The sequence below is a fragment of the Dicentrarchus labrax genome, unplaced genomic scaffold, assembly GCF_905237075.1.
Source record: "Dicentrarchus labrax unplaced genomic scaffold, dlabrax2021, whole genome shotgun sequence".
Classification (NCBI taxonomy): Eukaryota; Metazoa; Chordata; class Actinopteri; family Moronidae; genus Dicentrarchus; species Dicentrarchus labrax.
In genome coordinates this window covers 18,969,420-18,978,805 of record NW_026136719.1, presented here as the reverse complement: position 1 = coordinate 18,978,805, position 9,386 = coordinate 18,969,420, and the positions used below count along the sequence as shown (strand labels likewise).

At 38.7% G+C, this 9,386-nt stretch overlaps 2 protein-coding genes across 2 annotated transcripts; both read right to left on the bottom strand.

Moving 5' to 3' along the window:
• Positions 1-371: 371 nt before the first annotated feature.
• LOC127352279 (cytochrome b-245 light chain) lies at positions 372-3,004 on the bottom strand. The gene is made up of 6 exons (XM_051380542.1): positions 2,839-3,004; positions 2,396-2,465; positions 1,798-1,872; positions 1,598-1,681; positions 1,412-1,493; positions 372-1,175 (listed from the first exon to the last, which is right to left on the bottom strand). Exons 1-6 carry the CDS (start codon positions 2,894-2,896, stop codon positions 984-986), a joined length of 561 nt encoding a protein of 186 aa, XP_051236502.1. The 5' UTR covers positions 2,897-3,004; the 3' UTR covers positions 372-983.
• Positions 3,005-3,490: 486 nt separating this feature from the next.
• mvda (mevalonate (diphospho) decarboxylase a) lies at positions 3,491-8,791 on the bottom strand. Its single transcript, XM_051380520.1, has 10 exons — positions 8,582-8,791; positions 8,307-8,377; positions 7,761-7,875; positions 7,507-7,653; positions 7,062-7,261; positions 5,351-5,425; positions 4,989-5,207; positions 4,512-4,627; positions 4,168-4,276; positions 3,491-3,790 (listed from the first exon to the last, which is right to left on the bottom strand). Exons 1-10 carry the CDS (start codon positions 8,640-8,642, stop codon positions 3,710-3,712), a joined length of 1,194 nt encoding a protein of 397 aa, XP_051236480.1. The 5' UTR covers positions 8,643-8,791; the 3' UTR covers positions 3,491-3,709.
• Between the last annotated feature and the right edge of the window lie 595 nt (positions 8,792-9,386).

Below are 9,386 nucleotides of genomic sequence, written 5' to 3'. Positions count from 1 at the left end.
CCACAAACTAAAATAAGGAAGTATCATTATTACCATACTACCTCTGTAGTTTCCACCCAGACTCCAGCTGCTCAAAAGGTCAGCTGTTGCCAACAAAAAGAAAACCTGAAACACGTGAAAAGACATCCCACCAGCTGGCAGAACACGTCTGACAACCTGCAGCAAAGCCAGATATATTCCATCTTAAGTCAACAGAAGATGGCAATGACACAAACAATGTGAGAAAAGAAACTCGTGAGAAAAGAATGGGAAATTCTGATGTATTGAAATTCAGTCTTGAAAGAAGGAAGTTGCAAATGTCATTACTTAAAATAATTTTCCAGAGGAAACTATTAAAATAAAACACATAAACGTACAAACACACAACATGATTCAAGGGGCATGCAGGATTTATTTACAAGACATAAAAATACAGAATAAAATAATGAATGGCTAATATCCGCCACATACATATGTGCCAATATGTTAATCATAGCAAACAGTGCTATGTAGTCCTACTGTATTTTGTTTAATTGACTTCAAGAAATACTCAAATACATACAGATTAAGAACAAAGGGTAAGTAAAAAATAAAATATATGGTGGTTGGAGCAGAAGACAGGCACTCGTTTGCACTTTTACAACAGCAGTGATCACTTACAGTCTTATGACTTGACAATATCCGTATGTGGTTGCCACTTAGCAGCTATAGCACTTACAATAATCTCCTGCGGCATGTTTTTGTTTTGTTCAAAAGTAAAATATGACATTCCCTTTAGAAACATTTTGCTCTGTTTTCAAGATATTTGTCTGCAGGTTGAGGTATGAAGGTGGACCCAACATGTAGTCCAGTCACTAGCTTCACTACACTTCAGAAAACTATTCATTTGTCCAGAATCACAGAGTCTGGTGACGCCCCACTCTGAGTGGTTTTGATGGGTTTAATTGTACCAAGATCTCAGGCAGACAGCGGGAAGGGATAGAGGGAATGGGACACAGGACCGGTTACTCATTGTCAGTGACAGAGATGGGGTTGTCATAGGCTGCTCCCTCCAGGTCGTCTACCCGTTTCCTGCGTATCTCTGCAGGAGGTCTTGGTGGTGGATTCTGGGGAGGATTCTTGATGCTCTCTGTAATAGGCTTTCGGACCTCCTTTCTTGGAAGAATGGGCTCCCAGTGTTCACCTCGGATAGCAGCCTGGAAAACAAGAATACGACGACACAAGTTAGTAATGGTTGGCCAGTCTAAGACCAAGTCAAGCCCCACCCCGGTTTGGTCAGATTTCACAACTGCAGGCTTGGCCATGTCTCAACAGAGGTACCAGTAATCTCTTCCTTGTTGCTATTTCCTTGTTTCCGTCAACTGTCCACTTTATCAAAGTTGACTAAAACCTGCTATACTGGAGATTAATGAAGTAAAATATACCAACTTACCACCAGATAGATGAGGCTGGCAATGCCGAGGCAGACACATCCGAGGACAGTAGCAAGCATAAAACCTCCAGGTACACAGATTCTGAAGAAAGACAGAAAGGGATTTTGAGGACAAAAGACCATAAGGATTGACATGGAGAGGAATGTTGTCTAGCAAAGGAAAAGTGACTAAGATAATTGACTTACGCTGCATGTAAAAATGCTCTGACATAATAGTTCCTTGTCAGTGGCCCAAAGGCCTTTACACACACAGTAAAGCAGTACTGGCCCCTGGGAAAAGAACAAGAGGCAAGAGTGAGTGAGAAGCTTCGCTGGCGATCAGTTGCCAAAAGTACAGCCAACATGTTACAAAAAAAATAAAAAGATATGAAAATGACATCACTTACGATCTCTCCACACTCGTGCCCTTGGACCTCTTGCTTCTGGGATACTCAAGTAGACACACAAACACCCCAGCAGCACTGGTTATCTGTCAAGGCTATTTTATCTTACAGTGTTCCACTAAGACACATAATGACAATGAGAGGACATTCAACGGAAATTTAAATCAACGTCTGCAACCCCGAGCAGGCTCAGTAGGTAAAGAAAAAAATGGAAGGACTGATTTCCTTATACGCCGAATATGGTAAGAACGCATAGATGAAAACTATTTCTAGCATGTTGTGTTGTCACTAGTGTAAAAATATGATGACTCATGTATGGAAATGGGAGCAGACACACTGCAGAGACTTGTTATACATTGATCGAAGCCATGTACTTTTAGACTTGTGACTTATTCATCCTTACGCATGCAATTAAAGGCTGTTATAACAGCAGCGAAGCATGTAGGTGTTAAATTCCTTCTGCACAAACCTCAGTTTAGGTAAATTTCACATTTATGATTGTAGATATTTGAACAGGGACTCTGAACACATTTTCAGAGAGAGACAACTTGATATTCTCTCAAACTCTATCGTTTAGGTTTCTGTAAAGTTTAAAGGATACACTGCATAAGCAGCAAACTGCCAGCCTCTGAACTGTCCAGCCACCCCCACAATGCCTCCAGTGAGGAGAACTGAAAGGAAGAAACAGGAAGATTAAACAAAAGTTTTAAATAAACGAAACACCCTTTATGACTGCACTCAGAGCGAGAAGCCCATGATGAATTGCATATCGACTAGACTCTGAAATGCAGTTTATTAATCATTAATTATTCAGGATTTATGTGTTATTAAAGCAGTTGACTCAAATGATTGTTATTCTGTAATAAAATGAATAAGCAGCATTAATACAATCAATAAGCTGGAAGCTAAAAAACACAATTTCCTACTAAGTCTCCTGTCTGAATTAAACTGCTCGTTAAAAGGACGTTCATGTCCGATTCATTGATGTAACTTTATTTTTCTTTTCTTTTTTTTTCTATCTTTAGAAAATGTTTTTATACTCACTAAGTCCCGAAGCCAGAGCCTGCTCGTTGGCCCACATCGCCCACTCTATTTTCCCCATCGTGTTCACCTAAACAAGCCCTCTGCAGTCGGCTGTCACTGTCCAGAGATGGACTCACTACTTTTGATGCTCTCTACAAGGAAGCAAATGTATTTACGTGATCCGAGGTGCACAGATGAGCATGCTGGGGGCGGGGCTTATTGGTCCTCGTCATTTCCGGTACATGTAGCGCAACAATCGGAGAGGACGGGCCAACCAATCAAACTCACCCGACAGGTAAGATAAAGATAGAACAGGCAGGTGCGGTTCGTGAATACCCTTGTTAATTGTCTTCGGGAAGTGATTGAGAAAGTCTATAAACAAACGTCAGATTTTTTTTCCCATACAAGAATTATCTTTTAATGTTGTCATAGTTGACTCAGGTGTTTTTTTTTAAATACAATTTTAAGTGCTTGCTATGCTATGTGTCATTCTTTATGTTTCATTTTTTGTTGAAATATAAAGTTAGGAACCTACTTAATGTTCCTAATTTTAAAAATTAAAATATAAAGAATGAAGGGAATTCTGTCTGATTTTCATTTCCTTTTCATACCTCTGAGTCTGTCCCTGAGAAATATAAATTCTAAATTGCAAAAGACGAATCAAAAGAAACAATTATATTGTCTAAAATATATTTATTTAATATCACAGAATTGACAGAGAGATGAGAGACACGTATTGATAATTAAACAAAGACATTAGCATCCACAGTGGTGAGGAAAGTACCTGCTGTTGCTGTGATTTGTAAAAACCTAGTTATATATGACTAATGCACATTTTATCTCTGCTTTATTATTGCTCAGTGGGACTTTGTCCATTCAGGGCTGCAGAGCATCACGCAGTTTTCTTAGGCAACCCATCAGATCCAAGTAGATGCTGAGCGGGATCTTCCACAACACAAGGGCCTGGTCCAGCCTTGAATACAAAACAAGAAATCATGTCACTGACTTACACCAAAGAACACACAGATCCTCTGTAGGTGTGTCTATGTGTTAACATCTAAAACTGCATCAAACTTCAAATGCTCTAATAATATTTAACCTGAATAAAGAGTGCTGTACAAATACTGGATTAACTGTCTAGTGTAAGGTCAGTAGAGGAGAGGAACTACTGTATATCACAATATGTGCCACAATTTTCAACTGAAGTCATGCAACATGATGTTATGTAAAAGGAAATGTGGACATAAATCTAACCTTGTCCCACAGAAACAGATAACGTTGATTTTAAGTTGCTGTTTAAGGTAAATTGATAAAAGAACTGAGCTATGGAGTGATTTTATCTGTGTGTACCTTGGTACTAATAATGTAGCTTATTCCCTTTGGCATGGGCTCTAGACCAATAGCCCGTTTCAGCTCCTCAGAAAGAGCAGCATGGTTAACTGGAAGACCCTTAATAAACCTGCAGAGAAGGAAGTAAAAGTCATTGACTCATTTCAAAGTGGGTGAAACACACACATTAATAAACAGCAGTGTATAACAGCTTATTTGGAGCCAAACAACAAACACCCATCTATGTTGTAAATTTATGTATATAATTTAAGTTTCTAGCTAAATTAATTACTTTGTATGTAAGCAGTATTTAGCAGAAAGCACTGTGCACTAAAGCTAAGAAGGTCTGGTAACTGTCAACTCACTGTCCTCCATTGCTCTCTGGGGGGAAGAAATGTTGAACTGCCTGAACAAACTCAGGAACATGCTGCTGCAGAATGAAGATCACAGCGTTGGGTCCTGCATCAAATGTGTAGGCCGCCTAGAGAGAAACAAACAGAATGTGTATAAGGAGAGAGTTTTTTCTGTTCCCCAGTTTGAAAACCACCCCAAGTTTCACATCTTCATTACACCATCTCAGAAATTCAGCTGCATGAACTGAGACAAGACATTCCACTTTTTCACGGCAGCTGTTACCATTCATTTTACTGTACAAAGAACTGAAACTATATTATTAACATTTGAATTGCTTTCTTTAATTGTCAGAGTTGTGTTATTGTTGTGTAATAATGCACTGAGAAGCATCTTCTTTCAAATAAACAATGGGTTAACACACTAAACCAAGAAGACTACATAGATATTCTTCTGCTCTCTCTTAGAAACAGAAGTGTAAAGTCGCTCACCCTTGTCTCCCCGTGGTGTCTGTTATACCGATGCACCAAACTGATAACCTGTTGAGACACATTGTTGAGGTAGAAGATGGGAGGGTATGTGTCAAGGCAGGTGGCGTGGAACTGGTTACTGTCTTTCATGGTTAGTTCAGCAAATGCAGCAAAGTCCTTTCTTTGCACCGCTTCAGTCATCTCTACCATCCGGCCTGGGACAACAGACTCAGCCCGGTGCTACATGCAAACACACAAAAAAAAGATTGACATAGACCATAATAACCATAAGTTAGCTTTAGCCTTAACAAATGTAATATCCACTTTTAATAGTAATGACAGTAATGTTAGTAGACTGAATAATGTATGTTTGAACACAGTACCTTTAAGAGACAGCTTGTTTGTACACTGGTTTGCATCCCAGAGGTGCTGCCAATTGGCTTCCTCTCAGCACTGGCCTGTGACAAAGTGCATTAATTACTCTGATATAACTATTTACTATTTTCTATTAAAGTATGCATTTTGTGCCGCTAGTTGTGACGCTTCCTTTACATGTTACACAAGAAATGATCTTTCATAGAAGCAAGAAATACATTTTGTGACTTTCCAAAAATGTGCAAAGATGTCGCAGACTCGCACCATTATGGAGTTCGATTTGTGTCTTTATTACATGCGAGAAAATAAATGATCTGAGAGGAAAAAAAATGTTTGAGAGAAGTTTTCATACCAATAGCAAAAAATAATAATATTTGAGACCAAAAAAAGTTTTGAGAGAAAGTATTTTCTCATAGAACATAAAAAAATATGAATTTGAATTTTTTAAAATTATTTCTGAGAAAAAAAAATCTCTCTCAAAATACTTTTTTTAACTCTCAAATATATATTTTTTTGCCATCAGTGTGAAAACATTTTCTCTCAAAAAAAATGTGTTTCTCTCAAAACGTTTTTCTTCTCTGTCTCAAAACCTAAGTCTTTGCTCTGCATGCAATTTCTTGTCAGGATTTTGCTGTCGCTGTGAAAATAATGTCATGGGCAGGGCCTCGTTCCTATTGGCCAGTCGGATGAGAATCGTCTTGGGAGTCGAACTGAATCATTACACCATTGTCGATTCACTGGCATAGATGCGCTGCCTTAGTTGAGCGCGGAGACTCCAATGTTTGGGTAAGATGATGACACACACAAGTCGATGGGTAGCTAGCTGAGAAAGATGGTAATCAAAATCATTCCCATTATAGGAATGACTGTCCAGCCCTAACAGGTTAGAGAGTAACAGATCAGAGGTATTAAAGGATGTTTAACTGGTTAGTAATGTGGAGTTCAGCTCAGCTAACATCACTGAAGATTAAACATTAAATAGGCTATCCTAAATGTAAGCTGGTTTGCCATTACTGATGTGTTGTCAGATTGTCATGGACAAAGAATAGGTAGAAACTAGCTCACTACTCACTAAATAAGGAGTGAAACTATCTAAATCAATATAGTCATTTGGCATTTGATTTAAAAATAGTATAAACCAGGTGAGTTTGCAAGTTTACCTAGCATGATGGCTAATTAGCGATTAGCGCATCTATGCCAGTGAATCGACAATGGTGTAATGATTCAGTTCGACTCCCAAGACGATTCTCATCCGACTGGCCAATAGGAACGAGGCCCCGCCCATGACATTATTTTCACAGCGACAGCAAAATCCTGACAAGAAATTGCATGCAGAGCAAAGACTTAGGTTTTGAGAGAGAGAAGAAAAACGTTTTGAGAGAAACACATTTTTTTTGAGAGAAAATGTTTTCACACTGATGGCAAAAAAATATATATTTGAGAGTTAAAAAAAGTATTTTGAGAGTTTTTTTTTTCTCAGAAATAATTTTAAAAAATTCAAATTCATATTTTTTTATGTTCTATGAGAAAATACTTTCTCTCAAAACTTTTTTTAGTCTCAAATTTTATTTTTTGTTATCAGTGTGATAACTTTTTCTCTCAAACATTTTTTTTTTTCTCTCAGATCATTTATTTTTTCACATGTAATAAAGACACCAATCTAACTCTATACACCAGTCTTTCCGTCTCTCTCTCTCAAAGTCAGACACACTGACCTACCACGAGTACAAGGATTCTGAGCTCAGGCCAGTGAGTCTCTGGCTCCACCTGCTGGGCCAGACTGTCCTTGCCATCGTCTTTCTGGCCCATGATCCACTGGACAAACCCTCCGTACATACTCCGGCATGCGCTGCCTGAGCCCTGCCGAGCAATCCCAGACAACTCCCCTTCTATGCCAAACACCTGGGCCAGAGTGTAAACTGCAAGAAAAGGGATAAAAGAGGAGACTGAATAAAAAGTAGATGTATAAAATATGAGATAGACATGGCATATTGAAGAATGAGCACAAACAGGTCACATAATATAGTTAGAATTTTTCTCATTCTATACTGAAAAGCAGCTGTTGAGCTTTCAATAAAATTGCTATCGTAGTGTCATTAGTGTGATTTCAGACATGCTCTGAAACAGAGCTTACACACACACACACACACACAAACTCACTCACCCAGACAAGCAAATCCAGCAGCTGAGGAGGCGAGGCCAGCAGCGGTGGGGAAGTTATTCACAGAGCAGATGTGGACTTTATGAGACAAACTAGTCAAATCAAAACCGGGGTCCCCATCACTACGTCTCTTCCTTGCTAATCGTCGAACTAAACACAGAAACACAGAAAAATGACATAGTGGCGTGCACTGTCTAAGCCAGTCTTTGACCTCTCTGTGCTTATGAAAATGAAAAAATAACACAGACAGGACTCACTCTCTCTCAGACAGGACTGTATTCTTGGATGGTTTATGTCCTCCTCTTTGCCATTGAGCCATATTCGATCTTCCTGAAATGATCTGCTGGTTGCAACTGTTGTTGTTGTTTTCAGCTTTACAGGAGGGAAATGAGGCAGATCTATATTAAATGCAGCCATCTTATCACTTATACAACACCAGATTTAAAAACTTTAGCCTCACACATCAAATATGACACAATTTATGCTACCCATCACCCACAATTCAACTGCAAGGTCGATATTTTGTATCATGCCTTTGCATTTTTTAAAGAGGTACTATATTCTAGTGCAAACTCTGCTACAAAGTTTGTCAGTGTATAGTTCACAATGCATACAATAGTCTAAGTGAATATAAATAGTTCAAGACTGACCCAACATAACACAAACATGCTATTTTCTGTATATGATGGTAGGAAAACACAGGTGTAGCTCTCCTGTAGAAGCTCACAGGAGCATAAAACACGTTGAAAGGCTGAATTATCCTACAGACACAAGATTCATTGTCTGATTGATTAAAGAAATACCTGGTCTTGATGCAATGTGACGCTCAACGACGAGTTAATGGGTAGAATTAATTCTTCATTTCTCTTGCCCCCTGAAAGTTTCAAACACAGTGCATGACTAAGGTATTGATACAATGAAACTGAATGAATATGCTCGACTATAAGACCACAAACACCGGCATTCAGTGAGACATGAAACCCAAGTATCGACGATTAGACAGGATTTAGCTTCCTTTGAGTCTCAAAGCTACAAACCTACAGTTACTGTACAGCTAATGAGTCGAGGTGATACTTACAGTATTTGATGACCGCTATATTCACAGGAGCGGTGCATGTAACTATGTTTGACTTGTCCATACTATCCTCAGGCTTTCCTATTATGTAAACTGACGTTTGAATTGATAAAAGTGTACCTGGATATCCTAAAAGACACTACACAAGTCGTGTTGAGCCAGATTCAGTCTAGCTAACACTAGTCGACCATAGTAGTCCACCTTACTATGACATTTCCTCGAGGTCTCTCTCGATTGGCTGGTGGCGAACATGTGGCTAACCCCACAACCAATCAGAGCCGAGCCGTTGTGATTAAGCAGTTGGGACAGCCAATCAGAGATCATCTGACCACGGTCGTGCGAAAATGGGGCAAGGATAGAGACCACCCCACAAAGTTACTGTGAATGTATAAGCATTACAGAATCCATAAAACATCACAGGGAAATACATGATGATTGTGAAATTAGAAAACAAATAATCTAATTGTCTGTAAATAATGTAATGAAATCTGTTGTAAGTACAAGTTAAAAAAAACAACAACTCCGTGTTGGAAAGTAGAACTCAAGTTCTGTACTTCACTACATGTTTTTAATAACATATTTGATGAGCTTATGAACTGTGCACTGCTATACTGTAAATTAAACTACCAAGCAGTATAATAGTTAAATTAGCTTTATCAATTAAAACATTAAAATGCTGCTTAATTAGAAGTGATTATCCAATAGTTTACAATGACAGGGGCTATCTGGCCTGCATGTCTCTACCTTTGGTACTTACATGTGTTGCAGATAATACTTTACTTTAGTAAACCTTTCAAATGGAGGACAT

Bases quoted from the DNA above. Each gene is read 5' to 3' on its own strand.
- LOC127352279 (XM_051380542.1), bottom strand. From the start codon at position 2,896: ATGGGGAAAATAGAGTGGGCGATGTGGGCCAACGAGCAGGCTCTGGCT. The intron at 2,466-2,838 runs GTGAGTATAAAA...TCTTCCTTTCAG, and splicing joins GGCTCTGGCTTCGGGACTTA to TTCTCCTCACTGGAGGCATT. The intron at 1,682-1,797 runs GTAAGTGATGTC...TTCTTTTCCCAG, and splicing joins GGCACGAGTGTGGAGAGATC to GGGCCAGTACTGCTTTACTG.
- mvda (XM_051380520.1), bottom strand. From the start codon at position 8,642: ATGGACAAGTCAAACATAGTTACATGCACCGCTCCTGTGAATATAGCG. The intron at 8,378-8,581 runs GTAAGTATCACC...TGAAACTTTCAG, and splicing joins TATAGCGGTCATCAAATACT to GGGGCAAGAGAAATGAAGAA. The intron at 4,628-4,988 runs GTGAGCGACTTT...GTTTCTCTCTAG, and splicing joins GACACCACGGGGAGACAAGG to GCGGCCTACACATTTGATGC.